The sequence below is a fragment of the Eriocheir sinensis genome, chromosome 1, assembly GCF_024679095.1.
Source record: "Eriocheir sinensis breed Jianghai 21 chromosome 1, ASM2467909v1, whole genome shotgun sequence".
NCBI lineage: Eukaryota > Metazoa > Arthropoda > Malacostraca > Decapoda > Varunidae > Eriocheir > Eriocheir sinensis.
In genome coordinates, this window is record NC_066509.1 from 4,695,651 (window position 1) to 4,722,929 (window position 27,279).

The following is a 27,279-nucleotide window of genomic DNA, read 5'->3' on the forward strand; positions in this document are numbered from 1 at the left end:
TGTGTGTGTGTGTGTCTGAGAGGTAGGACACTGTAAGGTCACTGGTCAGTCTTTTATTGATGAAACATATCGTACATATATATACAAATGAAGGTCAACATTGGAATATAGATTATAAAAAGCGTGCAGAACACGGAAGTTTTTTTATGCCATATTTATTGAAGCAACGAGCGTGGTGCCCGGGAGCCGCGCCGCCGCGAGGGGCCGCCGCTGAGAGGCGAGGCGGCGGCGGGCCGTGGCTCCGGCGGCTCGCTCCTGCTGGCGGCGGCGGCCAGGTTGGCGGCATGCCGGCAGCTCCCGCACGACGCTCGTCGGAGGTTTTTCCTCTTTTACTGAGCCAATGAAAGGAAACTTAAAACCAACATTATGAAGCCACACGCGCTCGCTGTTTCAAACCTAATGACCTCGACTACCTCCTGCAGCCAGCGGCTAAAGCAACGTTTACACCGATACAAAAATATCCACTGTGTGTACACGTCTGATTCACACTAAGGTTGTAGGAAAAAAGTCACAGGAGAACAGTATCAGGAAAAAAGGTTGCGGTCCGGAGGAGAATCACAAGGAATACAAAACAGGTGCTACGCTACGCTACGTTCACTGCTTGACTACTGCCTCTGTGGCCTTGGCTGCTGCTCTGGCGCCTTCCTGTGACTCTTCCCCGCCACCTACATTACAAGTGGCACATAGATAACTGGAAGAAACTCTGGTGTCGTGCTGAAAAGGCTGTTCCTTATTATCTGTCGCTCTGTGCTAAGTCGTCTTAATGTTCTACTTAGCCGAGCGTTCCGCGTGCCTCGGCCTAACGGGTACAGACGTACGACTGGAACTACTTGACTGGAACTATGATGGACTTGTGGGTACTCTATAGCGCAGTGTTACTTAGGTACTGAACGCCCGTCGTCCGCAGCGGTGTCGTGGTGCAGGCGGCGGGCGGCGTCAGGAGGGAGACGGCGGCCCGGCGAGTGCGGCGCCACGGCCATGCCCTGGTGGCGGTGCGGTTCTTGTCCTGCCGCACACCGCCTCGCCCTCTCCCTCTCCTTTCTCGGGGCGGCCAGCCGCGGCCGGCCACGCGCACACTGTTTTGTCTCTTATTCATAAACTGCAGACTGCGATTCATTTTTAACATTCGATATTTTCCAATTAATTCATAATAAATCAAAGGGTCAGTGCAAGAGAAAAGTTACTGCAAGAAAACTGTGGAATACAGGTACATCAGTGAATGTTATCCGCGTTATTTTTCACCCGGCGGCGGGGCGGCGGGCACGGGGCGTGGGGCGTGGGGATGTCCGCCCCTGCACGTGTCGGAGAGGCGCGGGGAAGGGGAGGCCACGGCGGCTCCTCCCTCGCTGCCCGGAGCCCCCGACTAAGGCACCGGCACGCGTTCTGGTGCCCTCCTGCAGGCTGCGCGCAGCTGGGGGCTTGGCTCTGGCGTTGGTTCCGTGCATGGGGCGAGGCGCCCTGCCCTGCCTCGGCCCCGCCCCGCCCCGCACCGGGGATGCTCGACGCCCGCTTCACTATCCACTGCCGTTTCAATGATTATTTTGTCGCTTGTGCCGGTCACGATTTTGTTCTTTTCGTGCATGATGAAGGTGCCAGCGCCGAGAGAAGCACGGAGCCTCGCCCCGGCACGTTCGGGGCCTCACTGGAAACTGCAGTGAGCACCTGCGGCGTCGGCGGCGGCGTGGCAAGCGTAGAGAGGGTGGGTCGCGGGGAGAAACACAAGCTTTGGCAAAATTCACAATCAAAGTTGCCGTTGTCACGTAATTCTCGTGCGGTAACACAGTAACAGCCTTGAACAGAGACGGTGGAGACTCGCCATCTTGTATGTACAGCCGAGGGTCGCGGTCCATCTCGCCAGCGGAGGCGGGCGCGGCGGCGGCGTTGACGACGGCGAGCACAGCGGGCACGGCGATCACGGTAGTGGCAGAAACACTGTTAACAAATTTAACAGCGTCTTGACACATTAACAGTGATTTAGAGTAAATAAGGAGTGATCCAGAACTGAAAGCCCGTGACCTGTGGTGGGCGGTGGGCGGCGTCGGATCGGAGGAGAGAGTGCCTGGTGGGACAGGTCAGATTTGGCTAAGAAGCAGCCGCCCACGCCCTCCTGAGGCGCGCCGTCTTCGCTGTCGTCATTGGTGCCTTGGAGCGTAGGCCGCCACCGCGCCGCGCCGGAGCCACGGCCAGTGCCGGCGGGAGGCTGACGCGCGCGACGCCTAGCGGAGCAGTGCTGGGACAAATACTTGACTATGTTGGTCCGGGTCCATAGATGACAACATTCTGTCTCCGTAGAAACAGAAGCACAATATACACTTAAAAAAGGCTACAGTTATAACAAACTCTCCATGGTAGGAGGCACTCGTACATCAATCAAGTCTGGAATGGACATCATCACGGTGGAGTGAAAACACTGGACTGGATAGCTGCGGCAAGCGTCCTGTGCTGCGACGGGCCGCTGCCGTGAAGGGGGCGCTTTGGCCAAGCACCGGGCCTGATGCCTCGGGGAACCTTCCCAAGTATCAACGAGGAAAGAAATAAAGGGGCATTGTTAGGTACATCTCACTAGCAGCGGCAGGAGATCTCTACACCACGCCCTGAGGCCTGTCCACTGAGCGAGGGAGCCTGGCGCCCTTCACCTTACTGCCGAGCATTAGCTGTCCTTGACGCCGGTCCTTGCACTCACACAACCATAAAACGCTCAGTCCTGGCTTGGGTACCAAGCCGTTATATCTTCAACCCTGCGGCCAACCGGTCCGTGGTCTGGAGAACCCTCCCTGATGCACGTTATTACTGAAGAAGGGCAGGATCGGGGCGCGAGACTGGTCCTCCGCGGCTGCGTTCCTACATGACGGCGGCGATCAGCGGCAGCAGCAGCAACGGCAGCAGGGCCGCAGCGGTCTCCTCACACCCCGATGCACTGGTCGACTGCAAGACTGCCATGGCTGTGGGGGGAGAGGGACACGTTTTACTTTGAACAAATTTGAACGGGAAAACACGTTCAGTTTCTGGTGCACGACTGAATAAGGTCACGAAGGCAACTAATGACCGAATACCTCTCTTGGTGAAGAAGGAGAAGCGCTCCGACTCTGCCGACCATCCGTACTTGTTCCTGACCCGCACGACGGCCATGTAGTCCGTGGCCACCTCGAGGTTCTCCAGCCGGTACTTTAGGGAGTAGCTGGAGCCTTGCCGCGTCACCTCAGACTCCACGATCTTGGACACCTTCTCCCACGAGCCCGCCATCACCATGGTGTGGTTCTTCTGTGGGGCGGGGGTGGCATGAGAGAGAGAGAGAGAGAGAGAGAGAGAGAGAGAGAGAGAGAGAGAGAGAGAGAGAGAGAGATTAATCTACTTTCTTCTTTACAGCCAGTGTTGGTACCATGTGCGGGCAGACCAACAACGGCCACATCCAGAAAGGTAAGAGGCCTTTGTTAGTTTAGAACATTCTTCAGTCACTTGCACCCATTTGGTAAGACTAAGATAATGATCGAAAACCAATTTCATTTTAAGGAGAAACTCGGATGTGCTCGTCATTACTTTCCCCCCGTGGTCGCAATTTTCAGTACAAAGTCTTTAGTAATTACAGAAATGGCCGGACAGTTTTGTGTGGTAGGGACTGACTGAAAGGAAAGGAAAACTGAGGGGGCGAGGATGGGAGAGGAAGGGTGGGGAAGGGAGAAGTGAAGGACGGGAAGGGTGGGGGTATGGAGGAATGAGAGAGAGAAAGGGTGGGGGAGAGAGGAATGGGGGAGAGGAAGGGGTAGGGAAGAGACCTCACCCACACGTGTCGCAGAAGGGGGACGGGGAGGGAGAGGGGAACCAGGGACATCCATCAACCCCAGCAGGATAAAGGATGAATGGGAGCCAAGGAATAGATAATCAACAGTTTGGGTTTGCTCTCATTTTTACTTACACAAATTGGGGCCGGCCAAAAGCGCTCAAAACGTCAGAGGAAAAGAGTTCGCTCACCATTTGTGTTTATTGAAGGGGGGACTATATTGAATGGCGGGGCACAGCTGTGAGGAAAAGGCAGGAAAACAAAAGGACATCGCTCTGTATCTCTTGTTCGAGGTGGAGTGGAAAAGTGGGACTGACTGCGGTAATTAATTTTGATATAACGAAAGAAAAGAAGGAGATAAAGAAGAGAAAGAAGAAAAGATGAAAAGAAGAGAAATGAAGAAGGAAGGAGAAAAGAAGAAAAAAAGAAGAGAAAGAAGGGGGAAAGAAAAGGAGAAAAAGAAAAGGAGATAAAGAAGAGAAGAGGAAAAGAAGATAAAGAAAAGATGAAAAGAAGAATGAAGAAGAAAGGAGAAAAGAAGAAAAAAGAAAAAAGGGAAAAGAAAAGGAGAAAAAGAAGAGAAGAGAGAAGAAAAGATGAAAAATGAAGAAGGCGAAAAGAAGAAAAAAAGAGAAAAAAGGGAAAATAAAAAGAGAAAAAGAAGAAAATGAGGAAAAGAAGAAAAAAAAAGAAAAGAAAAAATAAGAAAATGAAGAAAAGAAGGAATGATGGAAAAGTTCACCTCAACAGCTTCAAGGGACAATTTGATACAGACAGCCTATCGTGGGCCTCCTCTCACGGTGGAGGAGTGTGGTGGCTGTCTAATTAACTTGCAGATTACAAAGTTGTGCAAAAAAAAAAAAAAAAGATGAGGGAAAATTACATGCAGTTCCCTAAGTAATACAGCATGATATAAGGTTCTACTTGTATCTCGGAGTTTGACAGTTTCAGTTTTTTCCTCGCCGTGAAGGGTAGAAGCTTGTGTTGATAAACCTTCATATTAACGGAGTGGAGTAGGAAAGGAGGTGGAAAATATATGCTAGTTTAAAGACATCCAGAAGTAAAGTTTGGCACGGCATCATTGTGTTATTACTTTTATTATCGTCCGAGTCTTCACCTGTCATGGTTTTCGTGTTAGTAGTGAGTCGTGGACATCACTTAGAAGACGTATGTAGATGGGAAACACGTGATAGGCAGCCCATTTTTAAGCCTCCCAGTGAGAGAAATTCCTAAGCCTAACGAAACCTAAGTAAACCAAATCTAACCTAACCAAACCAAACCAAGTCAAACCTTATCTAACCTGACCTGACCTAACCAAACCAAGTCAAACCTAACCCAACCTGACCTGACGACCTAATCTAACCTTACCTAACCTAACCAAATCAAACCTAATCTAACCTAACTAACCTAACCTTACCTGACCTAACCAAACCAACTCAAACCTAACCTGACCTGACGTGAATTGACCTAACCTAACCTAACGTTACCTAGCCTATACTAACAGAATCTAACCAAACCAAACCAATCAAAACCAAACCTAATCTAACCTAAACAAGCTCGACCTAACCAAACCAACCCACATGAAGCCAATTCCAACCGAGCAACCAAACAAACCTCATTAAAGCAATTGAAAAGATATATGGTAGTAGTGAGGTAATAGTTTTAGTAGTAGTAGTAGTAGAAGTAGAAGTAGTAGTAGTAGTAGAAGTAGTAGTAGTAGTAGTAGTAGTAGTAGTAGTAGTAGTAGTAGTAGTAGTAGTAGTAGTAGTGATAGTGATACTTGTAGTAGGAGTTTTAAAATGTTGAGAGGTATTCAAAGCTTCAGACTTACGTGTATATACTAATTAAATCTGTAGGAAGCGATACTCGAGACCTCCAACGAGTGAAAAACGCTGGCTGAAAATGTCAACCGCAGTGGAAGAATTTACCTGAGTTCATTAAAGGAAGCGGAGGAGGAGGAGGAGGAGGAAGATGGAAGTGGTAAAAAAGGAGTAGGAGGAGTAGGAGGAGGGAGTAAATAGGAACAGCAGAGTTAGAGGAGGAGGTTGGTGGAGGTTGTATAAAGTCCTTTGATATGTTGTGTAAGAAAATGAGAGACAGGGAAGCGTTAGGAATGGAGGAGGAGGATGAGGAGGAGGAGGAGGAATAATAGGAGTAGAAGTAGTAGTAGTAGTAGTAGTAGTAGTAGTAGTAGTAGTAGTAGTAGTAGGAGGAGGAGGAGGAGTTTATTTCCCGGCGAAAAGCACCTTTGAAGAACTTACTTTACCTAATCTAATCTAACCCACCTTAAAACCAAACCTAACCCAACCCAAACCTCGTCTAATTAGTCTAAGTTTATCTCCAGGCAAAAAGTCCCCATGAAGAACTTACTTTGCCTAACCCAACCCAACCTAACCTAACCTTTCCTAACCTAACTTAACCCAACCTTACCTAACCTAACCTAACCCAACCTAACCTTTCCTAACCTAACCTAACCTAAACCGGGCCGGGTGCTGATGGAATACACGTCCCGGCCTCAGCCAACACTCACATGCCATGCCCCGGTATGCGTCTTGCGGTACTTGATGATGAACTCCGTGAGGGGGTAGTAGCTCTCCGTCTGCAGCGTGAGGGTGTAGGACGTGCTCTCCCCGCCATTGGGGCTGCTCGTGATCTCCGGGGGCTTTGGCAGACCTGCAGGGGAAGGGGCTGTGAGGACCTTGCTTTGGGGCTGTTTTTTTTTTATAGATCACGTGAAGGGGACTAAGGAGTACGGGGAAGGAGTTGTCGGGAGTAGCTAATAATAGTAGGGTCTGTAAAGGATGAGCAGGAACGGAAGAGAGGTGAGAAAAGGGCTAGAGAGACTGACCGATTGTGGCTACTGTTGGTCACTTGAGGGATGGAGGAGGGGGATTTAATGGTTATAGGGAAGGGGCTGCAGGGAGTGACTGAAAGGGGCTACTTTTGGTCACGTGAGGGATGACTGAGAGGGGGATTTAAGGGGTTATGGGGAAAAGGCTGTAGGGACTGACTGAATGGGGGTATTGTATGTCAAATGAGGGATGACTGAGAGGGATTTAAAGGAAGCGAAGGAAAGATGGAAGAGGTGAGGGAGGTAGAAGGAGTCAATGGTCTTGTTGGGGAAAGAGAAGTAGGGGATAGAGGAGAAAGGAAAACGGGGACGAGTGAGGGAGGACTAAAGGAAGCGAATAGCTGCAAGAGTTAAGGAGATCTTCAAGAGGTGAGATAACTGGAAGGGATGGCAGGTCTTGTTGGGGAAAGAGAAGTATGGGATAGAGGAGAAAGGAAAACGGGGACGAGTGAGGGAGGACTAAAGGAAGCGGAGAGTTGCAAGCGTTAAGATGTTGTAGAGGTGAGATAACTGGAAAGGATGGCAGGTCTTGTTGGGGAAAGAGAAGGATGGAATGAAGGAGATAGGAAAAAGGGGAGGAGTGAGGGAGGACTAAAGGAAGCGGAGAGTTGCAAGAGTTAAGGAGATGTTGAAGAGGTGAGATAGCTAGAAAGGATGGCAGGTCTTGTTGGGGAAAGAGAAGGATGGAATGAAGGAGATAGGAAAGAGCGGAGGAATGAGGGGGGACTAATGGAAGCGAAGGAGCGCTGGAAGAGGTAAGGGAGAGGTTGAAGGGGGACATACGAAGAGTGGGAAACCTTAATTAGGGGGGAGCAAGGAGGATTAAGGGACCGGAACCTATTCACTTATAAAAAAAATATATAAAGCTCGAAAAGAAAATCTGATCCAATGAAAAAAAATATATGAATTAATTCGGTAACATCAAAAAACGAAAAGAAAAATAATTAAGTAAAAAAATGAAGGGCAAAGTAAGTACACCACCTTGAGGAAATATTTATACATTCGCTTATATCAGAAAAAAAAATAGCGGATTAAAGATTAAGTATATATATGTACAAGATTTTCAAACCTACTGAAAACGAAAATCCTGGCCAGTTTTTCCATATATATTTATTTTTATTTTGGCAGCGATCAGCACCGTTCAAATCATCTAGTTAGTTCTGTTAAAATACTTGAGTCAGCACTTTTTTTCATTCTTGTGGATAAGTTAGTGAGTTCAAGCAGGATTTTTAGATTAATGTGTAGTAACCATAGACATATCAAACTACTACTACTACTACTACTACCACCACTACTACTACTACCACTACCACCACCACCACCACCACTACTAATGATGATAACGGTACAAAAATCATCACCACCATTTGTCACCCCGAAACCAGAATCTCCCCCTCGCCGTCACCGCCCTTGTAGGTAGTTAAGATTAGCTTCTGGTTATGGAGGTAAGAATTATGAACCTACAATGCGTCCAGGTAACCATTTCAAACATATATATCCACGTACGCCGCAACAAACTAGATAAAATGCCGCGGAAAATAGTATGTAAAGTATTTTTTTTCTCTCTCTCAGTCGCCGCCGCTATGAACGCCCTCTTGCGCTGGCTCTGAAGAAGGGGGAGAAAAAATAACTCCCCCCCCCCCCCCCTCCCCTCCGCTGCTGCCAATATATTCCAATGCCGCTCTCTTGGGGAAAGGGTTGTAATTCGCCGGGAAGTGGAGATGTTCAAAGATTTAAACGCGATGTGTGAGTGGGATGTGTGGGGTGTGGGGAGGCGGGGGATGGGGGGGTGAAGTCGTGTGTATGGGGGGAGAGTGTGGGGGGTCTTGTCGTGTGTGTGTGTGTGTGTGTGTGTGTGTGTGGAAGGGAGGGTGGGGTGGGGTGGGTGGTGCCGTGTGTTGTGTGTGTGGGGGTGTTATGTGTGTTTGTGTGTGTGTGGGGGTTGTGTGTTGTGTGTTGTGTTCTACTACTACTACTACTACTACTACTACTACTACTGCTACTACTTCTGCTACTACTACTACTACTACTACTACTACTACTGCTACTACATTATTATTATTATTATTATTATTATTATTATTATTATTATTATTATTATTATTATTATTATTATTATTATTATTATTATTATTATTAGCTTTTTTTATTTCCGCCATTTCCAATATAAATTCGAAGCCTATATGTAATTCAATAGTCGGAGCTCATGCCCTATGCAGCCACGTTAAGGAATTTATGTTACTCCTGATTAATTTTTTATCCTTTACTAATTATTAATCATCCATCCATCGTATAAAATATTCCTTCATTTATTTCATTCCTCTTGCTCTTTGCTCCTTCTCTCATTCTCTCGGGGTCGCTAATTAATTATCTACGTACGGTGTGATGTTATGTCCGTGTTTTTTTGTTTTATTTTTCCGTATCTTCTTTTTTATTCTTTATTTTGTTATTTTTCCTTTCTTTGTTATGTATTTCTTCCCTCTCTGTAATCTTTTCCGCATTCTCCTTTTTTCAGATTTTTCTGTATTTTTCTTTTTCTTTCTTTTCTCTCTTCTCGCTTCTGTATTCTTCCTTTGTATATTTTTCTGTATCTCTTTCTTTATTTTCTTTCCTTTCTGTTTATCTTTACTTTTTGTATTCTCCTTTTATTTCTTTAATCTTCATTTTATATTAATTTTTCTGCATTCTCCTTCTTTTCTTTATCTTCCATTTTATATTTTTTTCTTTATTCTCCTTTTTGTATTCTCCTTCTTCTGTATTCTCTTTCACTGCATTACTTTCCTTTCTGTATTCTCCTCTTTTTTCTGTATTTTTTTTTATTTTCCTTTTATTTCTTCTTTTCTCCCTCTCTTTCCTTCTTGCTGTTGTGTTTTGTTGTATTTTTCCCCGGAGCTGCGGTGCCTCAGGACGGTTTAATGGCGCCCGTGTGAAGCGTTTTGCCGTTCATCAAATCCGCGTGCTGTAAAGTATTTAATCGCCCGGAATTATTCGACGGGCTTTGTTATTTATTAATGGCGCTGCCTCATCCCATTAGTTAGAAGCACAACAGGGTGATCCATGGTTGGGAGCCTCGCCCCGCCTCCCTCGCCTCCCCGTGGTAACAGTACACACTCGCCCACTCGACCATTACTCTTGTCACGTCTAGCACCGGTCCTTATCAAAACCACATTGTCTTAACGCCATAGAGACACTCAGTAGTCCTCTAGCCACACCATATCTCGTTACAGTTACAACCTCTCTCTCATCTTAATATCGCACTTTCAAGTTTCAACCTCTCTTTCATTTTAATATCACACTTTCAACCTCTCTCTCATCTTAACATCACACTTTCAAGTTTCAACCTCTCTCTCATCTTAATATCACACTTTCAACCTCTCTCTCCTCTTGATATCACACTTTCAAGTTTCAACCTCTCTCTCATCTTAATATCACACTTTCAACCTCTCTCTCATCTTAATATCACACTTTCAACCTCTCTCTCATCTTAATATCACACTTTCAACCTCTCTCTCATCTTAATATCACACTTTCAACCTCTCTCTCATCTTAATATCACACTTTCAAGTTTCAACCTCTCTCTCATCTTAATATCACACAAGTTTCAACCTCTCTCTCATCTTAATATCACACAAGTTTCAACCTCTCTCTCATCTTAATATCACACAAGTTTCAACCTCTCTCTCATCTTAATATCACACTTTCAAGTTTCAACCTCTCTCTCATCTTAATATCACACTTTCAAGTTTCAACCTCTCTCTCATCTTAATATCACACTTTCAAGTTTCAACCTCTCTCTCATCTTAATATCACACTTTTAAGTTTCAACCTCTCTCTCATCTTAATATCACACTTTCCAGACAATATTATCGAAATTCAGTATAGCTCAAATTGCACTGTTAGCATCACACTTCCATTGACACTACCTCGGTACAAGAGCCGCTCCCACTGTAGTCCAAACCAAGCTAATTTGGATTCGTTTTCATAGGCACAGTTCTTGAGTACTCGAGTCACACCCTCTCCAGTCAAAGCCCCACTAATTTGACATCACCCTTCACACTTAACATCGCCACACCATACCTACCCTAGTATTCATATCAACCAGACGTGCACCATATCACATCCACTCCAACCCCAAAACACACCATTTCAACACCATACTTTCACACACACACACATCATCGTCATCATCATTATCATCATCATCATCATATTATTATTACCATACACCACCACACCCACGTTCATTTCATCACCATATTAATTTCATCACCACCATGTTCATTCATCACTCTCTTGCAACATTGACGTAACATTTTTACATCTCATGACCCATAACCTAATCACAGCACCAAGACCCACTTTTAATTAATACAACACTCACGCTATGCCCACATTACACCCACACTACCACGCAACAGCCACACTCCATCACAGCACACGCACGCTACCACACAACAGCCACACTCTTCCACACCCACGCCATGCCCATACTACACCCACGCACTCTAGTACACTAAGCCCACACAATTGCACACTACAGTCACGCCCACTCTACTACACCCACACCAGCACAAGCACACCACACACCCACACTACCATGCCACACCCACATTCTACCACATTGTACACCACACTACACACCCACAGTATCACACCACACCCACCACAGCCCCACATACTCCAACACACCACACTCTAGTATACTCTGGTACACCTCAGCCACATGTTTCAGATTAATGAATGTAACAGAGCCATATATCTTGGGTTAAGCGAAGATCACATTGTATTTATACCTGACCCACGGTGATGTTTATGAGTCTGCACTTTAAGCTGGTCAATAGACAGAGAACATGCACTAAGTAAGGAATTAATTAAAGGGAGTGAGAGAATGAAGAAAATCGATATATGAATGAAGGTTTTAATGAAGATATGAACTAAGTGAAATGAAGTAGAGCTCACTGTAGCACACCTCATCTATCCTCCCCTCACCTAAAAATTGCACCTGTTTCAGTCTGCCTACCTACCCTTTTCACCTGTTCAATCCACCTGCCTTTAATGAACCCGCCACCTCATCTGCCTCACCTCCCTTCACCTGCAACCTCTCCTATAAGACAGCACAGTGGTCTTATAGTGGACCTTGTGTGTGGGGACTGATTGACCTACCCTTTTCACCTGTTCAACCCACCTGCCTTTAATGAACTCACCGCCTCACCTGCCTATCCTTCCTTCACCTGCAACCTCTCCTATTAGACAGCACAATGGCCTTATAGTGGACCTTGTGTGTGGGGACTGATTGAAATGAGTGAGAGAATAAAGAATATCGACAAATGAATGCAGGTTTTAATGAAGACATGAACTAAGTGAAATGAAGTAGAGCAGAATGGATAAGACAACACAATGGCCTTATAGTTAGTTCTGTTTCCCCTACTCTCCTGTTTTACAATGCAGATGAACGTAATTATGTAGGGAGGGAGTGAGACCAAATGAGATTGTGATGTAGTACAGCAGGTAAGACTTCCCGGTGATGAATAAGTAAATGCCCGTAAATGGCTGGCGTCTGGTAAGGGTTATTGTTATTGTTACTGTTGTTGTTATTATTATTATTATTATTATTATTATTATTATTATTATTATTATTATTATTATTATTATTATTGTTGTTGTTGTTTGTGTTGTTGTTGTTGTTGTTACTACTACTACTACTACTACTACTACTACTACTACTACTACTACTCCCTCCTCCTCCTCCTCCTACCGCTACTACTACAACTACTACAATTTCCACTGTTACTTCTGCTGCTACTACCGCTTCGTAATATATGAAACACTACCGTTACCGCCGCCGCCGCCGCTGCTGCTACTACACAATTTATGCATTCCGTTTTGTAACAATTTAATCCTCATTCATAGTTAATTAATATTTATGACCGCTGCGCTTTACGTTCCTCCTCCCCTACCCCTTTCTCTCTCTCTCTCTCTCTCTCTCTCTCTCTCTCTCTCTCTCTCTCTCTCTCTCTCTCTCTCTCTCTCTCTCTCTCTCTCTCTCTCTCTCTCTCTCTCTCTCTCTCTCTCTCTCTCTCTCTCTCTCTCTCTCTCTCTCTCTCTCTCTCTCTCTCTCTCTCTCTCATCTACCTTGCTCTTACCTATCTTCTTGACCTCGTCGACCTATCTCAGTCACATACCCTTATACCTATTACGTACGGTACTCTTTATCTGTAGCAACCATCCTCTACCACTTACATACTTAACTTCTCATTTCCTAACTACTTCAATCTCCTAATCTCTTCACAGGCTTCTCACTCTTGTTTCACCGACCTTTCTATCCTCCCTTCACCTAAACCTTTATCCGGGCCTAGTTCACCTACCTAACCTTTCCACCTGTTCAAACTCACTACTTCACCATCCTCACCTGCCTTCCTTTGTAACTATTCACCTCATATGTCCTTTCCCCACCTAAACCTTTCTCTTGTTTTAAGCCTTTCATCTACTTAATATACCTGTCAGATTAAAGCACCATCCCACCTTCTCTTTTCGTCATTCTCACACACACACACACACACACACACACACATTATAGTCTACACTACTATTTGTATTTTCACATTCTATCCACACCTTCTCTCTTCTACAACTTCTCACCTGTCATCTGTACCTAACACACACACACATCATCATCTGGGCCTAGTCTATACCTATTTGTATTTTCACATTCTATCCACCTGTCTCATTAATAAACTCACCATCTCACCTTCCCTCTTCTACAACTTCTCACCTGTCATCTGTACCTAACACACACACACACATCATCCGGGCCTAGTCTACCTATTTGTATTTTCACATTCTATCCACCTGTCTCATTCATTCACCGCCTCACTTTCCTCTGCAACCTCTTACCTGTCATCTGTATCACCGCGTTCTTCCTGCCGTGGGTGTTCTCCGCGATGCACACGTACGCCCCGAAGTCCTTCTCCGTTACGGGCTTGATGGAGAGCGTGTGGCGGTGGGCGACGTGGTTCTGGGTCATGTGGGCGTCGTGGGCGGTGTGGGTGCGGGGCTGGTGGAGCTGGGTGTCCATGAGAGTGTCGGGGAGGGGGCGGCCGTCGCGAGTCCAAACAACATCTGGGGGTGGGCGGCCGTGAACGATGCAGACCAGGTCCACCTCGTCGCCCTCGCCCGTGGTCACGATTTTCTGGAAGAGGGCGTTGTGGAGGTAGTGGCAGGTGACGAGGTGCTTGGTGACTCATTAAGGGCAGGTGCAAAGTAGGTAGAAGGCATGGATTGAAGATAATAATAGGAAAAACATTAAATAACGGGCGATCACGATTTTCTGGAAGAGTGTGTTGTGGAGGTAACGACAGGTGGCGAGGTGCTTGGTGACTCATTAAGGGCAGGTGCAAAGTAGGTAGAAGGCATGAATAGAAAATAATGATAGGAAAAACACGAAATAGTGGCTGTTGCAATGCAGGTGGAAGGCATGGACAGAAGATAGTGGTTGGGAAGGCAGAAAAAAAGTGGCGGGTGGATAGAAAGTGGAAGGTTTAGATAGATAATAGGTATAGGAAAAAGAAAATAGTGGCATGTTTATAAAGAGTGGAAGGTATAGACAGATGATAACGGTAGAAAAAACAAAAAAAAAAAGGTGAAAGGTTTATAGAAAGTGATAGGAATAGACAGAAAACAAAGACGGTAGGTATGAATTATTTACCGAAGGAGAATGAAGTAAACAAACACAAGCATCATTGAACTAGTAATACAAAGGAGACCACAGTGAAGGAGACTCTCAGATCCATACTCTCTAACATTCCGGGGCTCACACATCCACACCCACATTTGATAAGGCTTTCGTAGAGGTGGTTGTGGGTGAGTATTTCCATGGGTAGTTTGTGAGCCTAGGGATAGTTTGACAAGGCGTCTGCACAATGGACGTGAAAAAACAGCCATGGGAACGCGACTGATCTCCTTTCTCTGGTCTTTGGAAATTGTTGTTGTTGTGTGAGAGAGAGAGAGAGAGAGAGAGAGAGAGAGAGAGAGATTGTTTGATTGATTAATTAGAGTATGGAACCGTGACTACATACTCCAATCAATTAATCAGTCAATCTATCAATCAGTCTCTCTCTCTCTCTCTCTCTCTCTCCACGTAACTTTATCTGATTGAAAACTCAAAACTTTGATCCCTTTGTGTCACATCCGTATTGTAACTTTATCCCCATTGTGTTGTGCGTTTATTTATGGCGCAGCCTACGGCGTTGGGGTGCTTCAGTCATTATTATTATTATTATTATTATTATTATTATTATTATTATTATTATTATTATGATCATTGTGTTTCTTCTGATATAAAATGAAATACAATGAAATAAGAAGAAATAGATAATGAAAATGAAATAAAATGAAGTAAATAATGAAAATGAAATAAATAATGAAAATGAAATAAGTAATGAAAATAAATAAATAAATAAAATAAATGAAAAAAAAAAGACTGCCAAGGATGAACTAGAGGCGAAGTGAAGCGCCATGTCAAAAATAGAAGCTTGCAGAGGAGGCCGGGGAAGGGGGTGGATGAGGGGGTGGGAGGGGGGTGAGGGGAGGGAAGGGGAGGGGAGGGGGAGGAGCATCAGCCCGTCAGAATAAATAAAAGCCGGCGAGTGAGTGGAGTGGAGTGGAGCGGAGTGTGTATGTAGTAAAAGTAAAAGGTGAAGACAGCTATAGGTGGAGGTGGAAGGGAGGGGTTGGAAGGTGGAGGATGGGGGGTGGATGGTGGAGGGTGAAGATGGAGAGGCATGACTCAACACCACTGAAAAATAGCTATTGGTGGAGGTGGAAGGTGGAGGAACATGACTCACTTTCCCTACTAGAAGAGCTATAAGTGGAGGTGGAGGGTGGAGGTGGAGGGTGGAGGAACATGACTCACTTTCACTACTAGAAGAGCTATAGGTGGAGGTGGAGGGTTTAGGGTGGAAGGACATGATTCAAAACCCCTGGAGCAATAAGTATGGGTGGAGATGAAGTGTGGAGGTAGGGGTGGAAGAACATAACTTTTTCACTACTAGCTATAGGTGGATGTGGAGGGCGTAGGGTGGAAGGACATGATTCAAAACCACAGAAGGAACAGCTATGGGTGGAGGTGGATGGTATAGTGGAGTGACTACCTTCTCTACTAACATTGGGTGGAGGGAGGCTGTAGTGGAGTGACTCACCATTACTAACTAGGGGGGGGGGGGGGTTGGGGGGTCGTGACTCACCTTCTCGGCCACCACCTCGGGCGGGTACTCCACCGTGATGGCCATGGCGGCGGAGGCAGGCTCACCGATGCCGTTGTCAGCCGTGCACAGATAGGTTCCCTCGGCGCGGCGGTCCACCTTCTCCAGCGTGAGTCTGGGACCCTGCTGGAGGAGGCAAGCGTGAGGCGGCAAGGCGAGGGGGAAGAGGGGGGTGAGAGAGGGCCTTGGAGGGGGTAAAGGGAGAAGATGGGTTGAGAAGGGGGCATAAGAGGCGAGGGGGCCGGTTGTTAGGGGGCAAGGAAAGGGGTGATGGGCATAAGAGGCGAGGGGGCCGGTTGTTAGGAGGCAAGGAAAGGGGTGATGGGGAAGGGTGGGTCGAGAAATGGACATAAGAGGTGAGGGGAGCGGGTTGTTAGGGGGCGAGGAAGGGGGTGAGAGGGGAAGAGTGGGTCGAGAAGGGGGCATGAGAGGCGAGGGGGCCGGTTGTTAGGGGGCAAGGAAGGGGTGAGAGGGAAGAGTGGGTCGAGAAGGGGCATAAGAGGCGAGGGGGGCGGGTTTTTAGGGGCCGAGGAAGGGGTGAGAGGGAAGGTGGGTCCAGAAATGGGGGCATAAGAGGCGAGGGGGGTTGTTAGGGGGCGAGGAAGGGGATGACGGGGGAAGAGTGGGTCCAGCGGGGGGCATGAGAGGCGAGGGGGGCGGGTTGTTAGGGGGCGAGGAAGGGGGTGATGGGGGAAGGGTGGGTCCAGCGGGGGGCATGAGAGGCGAGGGTGGCGGGTGGTGAGGGGGCGAGGAAGGGGGTTATGGGGGAAGAGTGGGTCGAGAAGGGGGCATAAGAGGCGAGGGGGGCGGGTTGTTAGGGGGCGAGGAAGGGGATGATGGGGGAAGAGTGGGTCGAGAAGGGGGCATGAGAGGCGAGGGGGGCGGGTTGTTAGGGGGCGAGGAAGGGGGTGATGGGGGAAGGGTGGGTCCAGCGGGGGGCATAAGAGGCGAGGGTAGCACTAGCAGCAGTATCGACGTGACGGTTTTTCTCAGCTCCCCGAAAAATCAAAGGTTATCTGACTCTTGCAGTGTTTGTTTTAATTAATTGTTTCATTGGCTCATTAGTGACACGTTCCCGAACAAACACTCAGACCCGGCGACAGCTTAATGATGGTGCTTGTAGCGGGGCAGTTTTGTGATGGCGTGTGGGGGAGGGTGCGGCTTGTGTGTGGAGGGGGATGGGGGTGCATGTGTGTGCGTGTGTGTCTGATCCTTAAAGGTGTGGCTGGGGGTGTGGCTGGCCTAGGTGAAGGAGTGGGAAGGGCAGGTGGAAGGACTGGTCTACAGGGTGTGGCTAATCTCGGAGAGGGGGGAAGGGAGGAGAGGTGTCGGGGCAAGTCTTCAGGGTGTGGGCGGGGGTGTCACTGACCTGGGAGGTGTGATATCCTGAAGGCAGCGGCCCCTCCTGATGGGACCAGCGGATGATGGGCTCCGGGTTGCCGTGCGCCTTACACTCCAGGGTGACGCTGTTCCCCTTGGGCACATGCTGTTCGGGGGGCACCAGGGCCTGCACGGTGGGGGCGAACTGCACGTCGAGGGTGTGGCGCAGTTGTACCGGCGGCTCGAGATCGAAGTGGCAGAGGAAGGTCCCTGCGTCCCTCGGCCTCGTGTGGGAGATGGTGAGCCGCGAACCTTTGATGTCGATGCGAGGGTCCGGCGTCACCTTCTCCGAGCCCACCGACAGTAGCTTCTCGCTCCCTCCTCCCGCCGGCTGCTTCTTGATGATGAGCTTGTTCCTCCCGGCTGTTGGGGGAAGAGGAAGGGTTACTTGGGTCATGGCGAGGTTATGAAGAGGCGTTGTTAAGTCGTGGAGGATTTGGGGTGATGAAGAATGTGTTTGGTGTGTGGGGTGTGGGTGTGTGTGGGGGCATCGTTGTAAGGGAGAGGAAGGGTTACTTGGGGTCAGGCGAGGCTAGAAAGAGGCGTTGTTAAGTCGTGAAGGATTGGGGGTGATGAAGAATGTGTTTGGTGTGTGGGTGTGAGTATGTGGGGGCATCGTTGTAAGGGAGAGAAAGGGTTACTTGGGGTTAGGCGAGACGAGGAAGAGGTGTTGTGTCAAGTTGTGGAGGATTGGGACTGTTTGGGAATGTGCATTTTATGTGTGTGTGTGTGTGGAGTCTTCATTTTTTTTTTTTTTTTTTTACAGCTAAGGAGACAGTTCAAGGGTTCAAGGGTGTAGGGTTATACCGATACCATTAGTCCAGTGCTGATACCGATACTCATTAAACCGATACCGAGACCGTTACCGATACTCACCACCATAACCACACGCTTCAGTACTCACTCATACCACCACCACCACCACATGATCCACCACACACTCATATCCTCATCACCACCACCACCACCACCACCAAGGCAATATCGGTTAGAAATTGGCCAATACCGATACTCCAAAAACTAGCCGATACCACTGATGCCGATTTATAGGTAAACATCTCTACTTCCTCGTGTATGTCCATCAATCCGGGTTGTGTTGATGACGTGACAGAGGAAGGAAGACAAGCGTGAGGTAGAAGCTCTAACTAATGAAACTTTCCCTTAGTATACCATTAGTAGCTGAGAGAGAGAGAGAGAGAGAGAGAGAGAGAGAGAGAGAGAGAGAGAGAGAGAGAGAGAGAGAGAGAGAGAGAGAGAGAGAGAGAGAGAGAGAGAGAGAGAGAGAGAGAGAGAGAGAGAGAGAGAGAGAGAGAGAGAGAGAGAGAGAAAAAGAATAAAAAAAAAAAAAAAGAAAAAGAAAACAAAAAGGTGAGGGAGAGATGATATATACCAGGGCACAATCTTCTTCCTTTCCTAAAACTTCCCTGCTTAAATTACAGCGGTTCTTGAGGTCGGGCTCCGGTAATAACAAGTCACTTTTATACGACCTAAATTATCGTCCAATAAAGTCTTAAGTAGCTTCAGTAACTTCATCACAGGCGTCCTTGGTGTTTTCATTCATCGTTCCTGAAAAATGGATGCAAAGTACGTAGATTACTGTGTGTGTGGTGTGTGTGTGTGTGTGTGTGTGTGTGTGTGTGTGTCCGCGGTCGCGAGTGAAATTCCAATATTGGTCATCGCAACATCGAGTCTCTTATTCCGGACATCAAAGCGAGCAAAAGATCTTGTTAGTACACGGCTTAGCTTGCCTATGCTGCTGAGGTGCATGAGAGGAGACGAAGCTCAAAGGGGAAGGAACAGAACGGAGGTGAAGACGAGGAGGCTTGGAGGAGGCGAGTAGGAAGGAAGACGTAAGGAAGGAACAAAAAATAGGAGACAGGAGACCATGGAAGAGCTAGGGAATGAAGCGATAGAAGAAGAAATCATGGGGAAAAGATGAGTAGGAAAACACTTTAAGCTAGGAGACTTAAGACCAGCAGAAGGGGACGGAGTCATGGGAGGAGACAGTCATGGGTAAAGGAGATGAGTAGAAAGAGACTTAGAGAAGGAGGGTGAGAGCTAGAAGAAGATGAAAAACAAACAGTAGAAGAGAAGGAGGCGATGGGAGGACAGATAGGAGAGGAAAGTATGAAGGAGGGAATAGGAAAACAAAACAAAACATTAGAAAAAGCTACGAGAGAGGACGCTAAGAATATGATGGAAAGTAATTTGGAATAAAGGAAGCTAAAAGGGCGAGAAGAAATGAAAAGGCTATAGGAAGCGAGTCTGGAAATGGACTCAAGGAAGAAATGAAAGCTACAAAAAGAGAGAGAGGGATCAGAGTAACAGAAAAGGGAGGTGATGTAGATGAGTCAGAGGCGAGGATGAGTCAGAGGTGTGAAGGGAAAGAGACAGGTGTTGGGTGTTGGGTGATGGTTGAAAAGGGAAGAACCAGAAGACAAAGAGGAAAGGGAAGAAAGGATGTACAGTGAAGGAAAGGGCGAAGAAAGGCCGACGGACAAACAAAATAGGAGATGGAGAGGAAATGGCAATGGAAATGGCGATGGTGGAAGTGATGAGTTTTTTTTTGGGGATGGATATGGTGAAGGTGGTGGAGGTGGAGGAGGGGGTTGGACTGGGGACGGTGGTTATGGAGATGAGGAAGGTAGGTGGTGGTAGTGGTAGTGGTGGTGGTGGTGGTGGTGATAGGAAAAGAGGAAATAGCAGCATCAAGGTAAGGGAAATTTACATGTATTTCCATTGATTCACCGAGCTCGCATCCCACGGCGGGCAGAATCGTATCACAGACCAGCGCAGTCCAACGGTATTATAGAATCAGATCCTGCACCGGCCAGGCTTCAGGTGGATAGACAGACAGACATAGATAGATAGATAGATAGATAGGTGGGTAGACAAACGAAGAGAAAGTTAGACAAAAAAAAAAATGCATGTGTAGAGAGACAGATATACGTATAGATAGATAGACAGATTAAGAATGAGATAGATTGATTGCTATAGATACATTAATGGGTAGATTGATGGATTGAAAGATAGATAGATAGATTGTTTACTGATCACAAAACGCTAGCAGATGACATAGACACATAGGTGGATAAATGGAGAGAGAAAAAAATCGTCTCACCGCTCGCACTCTTGTATTCCCAGGTGCAAAAAGTTTATCGGGCTCTCGGCATTTAGTAGTGATATTTTTAAAGAGGTTAGGAAGGTGAAGGGTAAGAGGCGTTCATTGTTTCACCTTCCTGCACTCGTTCTAGATGATCCGCTATTTAATCTCCTTTTTATTCCTTGTTTTTTTTTTTATCTCCATTTATTTCATTGCCTTTTAATTTATATTCTTTTGTGTATAAGGTTTTCTATTTTTTTTAGGGGAAGGTAATGATATTTTACCCTTGAAAGACATAATACTAGCTTACTGTTTAGCCTTCCTTATCATCTCTTAACACCTTTTATTAACTCCTTTTTATTGATATCGTTCACTATTTTTCTAAGAAGGTGTGTTATTATCATTATTATTGAGGTTCATGAGAGGGCATCAGGGGACAAAAGTGATATAGACCCAAACAGTCCCCCCTCGATGAGCAGACACGGATATAGAAAATGGGAGTGAGTAAAAGGAAGAATGGGAATAAGGGAAGGGCGCACGAAAATATTACTGGACTATGCACGGGAAAGGTAGGCTTAGTGTTTCCTTCAGTACATATATCCGTTCGCATTATTCGCCTCTTTAAAAATGCTGACCAAGGTTTTAAAAAGGTCTGTATGCATCCCTTCACATGTATTGCCACTAAAAATATAGACCAAGGTTTTAAAAAGGTCTGTATGCATCCCTTCACATGTATTGCCACTAAAAATATAGACCAAGGTTTTAAAAAGAGGTCCACATTTCGGACGTTTTCAAATTTTCGCGCTCGTAACACCTAGCATCGTACTCATTCATCTGAACAACGATAACACTCATGAACACTAAGTACTGGTACCGAATCAATAGTGTAAAACAATAATGAATAATGAGTGAAAAGAAGCTGGCGGAAAGTAAAAAAAAAAGTGTATCGTTTTGATCGAAGTGCCCGAGGGGAGGCCAGATATGTACCTCCTCGGATCGGATAGGGTTAAGAATGCAGACCAAGGTTTTAAAAGAGGTATTCATTCATCCCTTCACATTTATTGCCTCTTATAATGCAGATCAAGGTTTTAAAAGAGGTCTAAACGTATCCCTTCGCATTTATTGCCTCTAATAATGCAGACCAAGGTTTTAAAAGAGGTCTAAACGTATCCCTTCACATTTATTGCCTCTAATAATGCCGATCAAGGCTTTAAAAGAGGTCTACAATATTTTACTTCCAAACAAAAGACAAAGAGAAAGTTAGAATATAATAAAGAAAGGTATGATAGCGAGATGCAAGGTTCCAAAACAAAACAGTTCTGAAACATAGTGGAGTATCGATTGCGTAGTTTTATATCGTCAGTATTGGACCCATCATCGTTGTTTAGCACACTATTGACCATGATTTAGCGGTGGACTTTATGGCGAGGTGAAGCGATCATGGCGTTGTATACAGTCTAGATCTGATTCATAGTTGAGGATCCACTTCGAAAACCCACCATGTTGTTCTCTGGGCGGGTTGGAAACTGAGCGAGGAAAGAAAGAAAGAGAAGCTGAAAATAGGAGAAAGTGAGGAGAGAGAGAGAGAGAGAGAGAGAGAGAGAGAGAGAGAGAGAGAGAGAGAGAGAGAGAGAGAGAGAGAGAGAGAGAGAGAGAGAGAGAGAGAGAGAGAGAGAGAGAGATAATGAGGTGAGAAGAAAGATGAAAGAAAGAAAGAAAAAGGATGGTATAGGAAAATGACAATGAAAATGTTAATGGTAAAGTATGAAAGTGATGGTAAGGGGGTGATGATGTTTGTGATGGAGATGAAGGTGGCTGTTTTTGTGAATGATGTGTAGATAACCGATAGTAAACATTGAGGGGGATATTTGTTTTAGATTTGTTAACTCTTCCTCTTTATCAGGTGTAAGCTTCGAAGATATAGATGGAACTTTCTCTGTTCTTACTACCAAACACCCTTTCACCCCTCCTTGCAAATATATCCAACTACATCCTTCCATCTTTATTACTTTATTTATCTCTACTTTATTTATTACTTTATCTTTACTATTCCTCTTCTCACTCCTCCCCTTATGGCTGCATTTTTTCAGACTTTCGGAATCCTTGTTTTCTCGAGAAGTTGCCGCTGCTGTATTTTTGAGTCGTTGATATCTAACTTCAAAGGAGAGGACTTCAGAGTACAGCCAAATGTGGGGAAGCGAGTCTCCCAAGAGCACACTAATACATCGTTATTATTTGATCAGTTGCCCTTCAAGTTATTCTTTTCTTCGTTGTCTGATTCGAGGGGCATTCCAATTGTTTCCAAAGGTTACTCGTAAAGAGGTTTCATATTTTGCTACATTCGTGGGTTCCAATTTGGTCTCGTGTGAAGTGGAGGAGTGAGTGAGGAAAAGGATAAAGAGGGAGATAAAACAAAATAAGAGTAAGAATGACGGTGGAAGAGGAAGGGAAAGGAGAAGGGAGGAGGAAGAGGACCGGAGAGAGGAAAAAGATAGAGAGGAAAATAGAAGAAAGCAAGAATAAGCGAGAAAATAAACAAGCATAATTTTTAGGAAAGATAAGAAAGGGAGGAAAAATAGAAAGACGACCTAAAAAATGGGTGGAATAAGAAAGATAAGGAAATAGAGGAATAAGGGAGAAAGAAAGAACGGTATTTGCAAGAAAGGGAGTCAGCCATGTGCCAAAAAGGAAGGGTAAGGAAGAGAAGGGAGATGTCAAGATACGTCCGTTTTCATTCGACTGTCATATCAGGTGGCACTCAAGTATTCTCTCTGTGCTTGCGTTCTTAATGGTCATCGCTGGTCACACAATGATTCTTAAAGTTCAGGGTATTGACTCCTCCATGGCTTAAGTCTTGTTTATGGGAAGTACAGTTAGATGCAATTGATGTAACTTGTCTTTGTGTGTGGATAATACTTGTAAATTACTTGATGAATACTTGAAACTTTGATCTATGTCTTGTTCCAATGAGGTATCGGTGTATGCTAACTTCGTGCGTGTATGAGTACCGCTGTGTGAATTCTTGATGGTCTCTTTGTGGATTACTGTTTGAGGAATACTTGATGAATATTTGAAACTTTATACATTACGTCTTGTTCCTCTAATGTGGTATCGGTGAATTATAGCTTAATGTGTGTGTGTGTGTGTGTGTGTGTGTGTGTGTGTGTGTGTGTGTGTGTGTGTGTGTGTGTGTAAATTCTTGATGGTATTTGCGTACATACTGTTTGAAGAATACTTGATGGTTACTTGAGACTTTGTGCATAACGCTTAATCTTCATTTTGTCCTTAAGGGGTATCGGTGTATTGTAACTTTGTGTGTGTGTGTGTGTGTGTGTGTGTGTGTGTGTGTGTGTGTGTGTGTGTGTGTGTGTGTGTATCTGTGTTTAAAATCTTGATGTTCTCTGCGTATATACTGTTTGAAAAATGCTTGTCGCCTCGTATTCTCCTCATTTTCATTCTCTCCTTATAAATAGCAGATGTGTATCCTGACTGTGTGGGAACGCCTCTTAACCTGATTAGCATTATATCGTGAAGTGAGCAGCTACCCTAATATTTTTTTCCGTAGCGACCAATCAATTATAACATGCTAATGAAAAAGAATATTGACTGCATTACTGTTTTCGTTTTAACTTACATTCCATTTGTCACACATGAGTTATCCCTCTAATTCTAGTTATTTATGGCAAGCTGGAAATAAGCCTGAGTTGCATCACTTGAACTATAGACAGGAACCGTATGACGTCACCAGTCTACGCGTGGGACGGCTGTGTATTCTTAGGGCCACTTTCACAGTTCGGTATGATGGGTTAGTAAGCTCCCAAACCAATACCAAAGACTTGTAAAGAAAATTCCCCGTATAGTGCTTGGTCAAGTTCATGTTTAAGTTCAGAAATTTGAGGAAACTAAGCACGGGAAATCTCTTTATGTGTATCTTGTGGTGAGCAGAAATCCTCCCCACTATGGATTGTATGGGATTATATAGTTTGGTTCGGGCTGTTACGAAGACACGGTGTTGGACTGTGGAATTGACTTTATTTAGACCGTGGCGTGTGGCGTGTACGAACTCCTGATCCTCGTCCCGCGCATGTCAAGTGATGGCGTTGTAAGCTAGGTCATTCCAGGTTAGGCAAAGTATGGTAAAGTTAGGTTCGGTAAAGCAAGGCATGGTAGGTTCAAGTTAGGTAAGATTAGAGGCCGCTTTCACAGTCACTTTGTTTGTTTTGATCGTTACCAATGGCGGCGATCGACGCTATAGTTTTCCACGTGAAACTAGCCTGTGGGGTAGTGGCGGCTGCAGAGGAAGCGAGAAGCGTTGAGAGTGTGTGGCAAGGTGCGGGGCTAGGCTAACCCCGCAGCCGCCACTACCCCATCAGCCAGTTTTATGTGGGAATACTATAGCGGCGATAACAGCCATTGGTAACGATCAAAACAAACAAAACGACTGTGAAAGCGGCCCTAGGACAGGTTTGGTAAGGTGTTGGTGCTGCCGAGCGTCGAGTGTAGGCAACCATTTCCCGTTTTCCGTTGGCTGCATAAACTGTCCTGCCTTCTAGTGATTGGCAGGATTTATGCTTTCCATGATGGGCGGACATAAATATTTTGACCCGTAGTCCGCGGTAATGAGTTTCGTTTCCCTCATTTCAGAGTCGAATTTATTGTTTTAGATCAAATTTGAATTAATTAGCAATCAGCGATGCTAAAGGGAAGCTTCCATTCGGCCGGCCACTCTGAGGTTAGTGACGGAAGAGGAAGGAAAGAGGGAAAGGAAGAGGAAGAGGAGGAGAAGGGGGGGGAGGAAGAGGAAGTGTTTGGAAAAGGAAACGTAAGGAAGGGGAGGAAGGAGAAGAGAGCCGGAGAGGGGAGGAGGAAAGGGAAGGGAGAATGGAGGAGGACCGGAGGGAGGAAAAGAATAGAAGGGAAGAGGAAGAGGAGAAGAAAGGGAGAAGGGGGAGGAAGAGGAAGTGCTTGAAAAAGGAAAGGGAAAGAAAGGGTGTAAGGAAGAGAAGAGAACCGGAGAGGGGAGGAGGAAAGGGAAGGGAGATCGGAGGAGGAAGAGGAACAGTGGAAAAGGAACAAAAAGAGGGAAGGGAGGAGAAAGAGAACCGGAGGGAGGGAAAGGATAAAGAGGAGAACAGAGGAAAACAAGAGTAAGAAAGAAAATAAACAGACATAACTCACTGGAAAGATAATGAAGGGAAGAGGAATAGGAAGAACGCCTGATAAAGGGAAGAATAAAGAGAAAGACATGGAAATAGAGGAACAGGAGAGGAAGGAAGAATCGTATTTTTTTAAGGGAGTAAGTCAGGTGGAGGGAACAGGGAGGGAGAGAAGGGAGAAGGGGAGAACAGAAAGGGAGAGAAGGGAAAGGGAGCTCAGATTTGCCGGGAAGAAAATGGAGGGAGTAGAAAGACGGGAACAACCAAAAGAAGAAAAAAGAAAAGAAAGAGAGGAGAGAAAACGATAATAGAACCACAGGGGAAGGAAGGAAGAAAATGGGGAGTTTATATTTACTGAAAAGACAAGAAAGAAAATATGAATAACAGGAGAAGGATAAACGGAAGAAGAAGAAGAAAAAAAAGAAAAAAAAATGAATAAGAAGATAGGGAAAAAAAACTGGAATGATACGAAAGAAAGAGAGAAAAAAATAGGGAAATTAGATTGAATAGAAAAAACACTCAAGAAGAAGAAGAAGAAGAAGAAAAGGAAAAACAAGAACAAGAAGAAAAAGAAAGGGAGATAAAAGAAGATAATAACAAGACTAAAGAGATAAAATAATAAGAGAAGAAGAAGATGGTAGGAAGAAGAAGGGAAGGAAGGAGGGAGGGAGAGAGGAGGGAAGCAGTGGAGCAAGACAGGTGGAAGAAATGGTACACGGTGGGGCGGAGGAGGCGAAGGAGGAGGAGGAGGAGGAGGCGACGGCGGCAGCGGAGGAGGAGGAGGAGGAAGAGCCATGCAGAAGAAGAGGAGAAGGTTAAGAAGTAGGGCGAAGGGAGGGACAGACAGGTGGAAGAATGACTTGAGAGGGAGAGAGAGAAAAAGAGAAGAGAAAAAGGAGGAGGAGGAGGAGGATCAAGAAAAAGAGGAAGGAGTAGGTTATGAAAATGGAATAGGAACTGACAGAACATTAAACTTAAGTCCTAGTCGTTTTAGAAGTGTAGGTTAATGCTTTTCCTGCCCTCTAAATGTCGCCCTTGTGGAGTTGCAAAGCGAGGTCTTGAAGGATTAAAAAAAGATGTGAAGGAAAGTTGAATAGAGAGTGAAAAGAGTGAGGTAAAAGGAGACGAGGTGAGGTATATTAGAAGCCCATGACTTAGAGGGAGAGATAAAGGAAAGGAAGGGAGATTAGAGGAGGAGAAAGGACTGCATTAGCTATTTTAAAAGAGGGAGAGAAATTTACGAATACGAAACCTGACAGTCAAAGAGAGAGAGAGAGAGAGAGAGAGAGAGAGAGAGAGAGAGAGAGAGAGAGAGAGAGAGAGAGAGAGAGAGAGAGAGAGAGAGAGAGAGAGAGAGAGAGAGAGAATCCCCACAACAGTCTCTACAAACGCCTTATCAAATATAAATGCGTAAGCCCTGACATGCTTGAGAATATGGGTCTTAGTTGGTCTTAATGAGTTTTTTTTTTATAATTATTTTAAGATTATGTAAACCGTAAACCTTAACCCTTCTGAAGCATAATTTTTGCACTGAGAAAGAGGAACAGTGCTTGCAGAATTAAAGGGGAGGGGGAATTAAGGAGGAAGAGAAACAGTGTACGGAAAAAGAATGGAAAGGGGGAAGGGAGGAAGAAGAGGAACATTTGAAAAGGAAAAGGGAATGAAGGGAGGAGGAAGAGGAACAGTGTATGGAAAAGTAATGGAAAGGGAGAAGGGAGGAAGAAGAGGAACATTTGAAAAGGAAAGGGAAT

The 27,279-nt window shown here is 45.6% G+C and overlaps 1 protein-coding gene across 2 annotated transcripts in view; it reads right to left on the reverse strand.

The window, feature by feature from the left end:
- Positions 1–38: 38 nt before the first annotated feature.
- Positions 39–27,279, reverse strand: part of LOC126984617 (protein amalgam-like) — a 27,906-nt gene continuing 665 nt past the window's right edge. The window contains exons 2-7 of one of the 2 annotated variants that reach the window (XM_050838514.1): positions 17,259–17,632; positions 15,872–16,012; positions 13,524–13,818; positions 6,309–6,451; positions 3,054–3,261; positions 39–2,942 (exon numbers count right to left, since the gene is read on the reverse strand). In XM_050838514.1, coding sequence (XP_050694471.1) covers positions 2,842–2,942; positions 3,054–3,261; positions 6,309–6,451; positions 13,524–13,818; positions 15,872–16,012; positions 17,259–17,632 — 1,262 coding nt within the window. In that variant the 3' untranslated portion in view covers positions 39–2,841. Of the gene's footprint in view, positions 2,943–3,053; positions 3,262–6,308; positions 6,452–13,523; positions 13,819–15,871; positions 16,016–17,258; positions 17,633–27,279 lie in introns of both variants that reach the window. The other variant, XM_050838445.1, reaches the window with a different exon arrangement.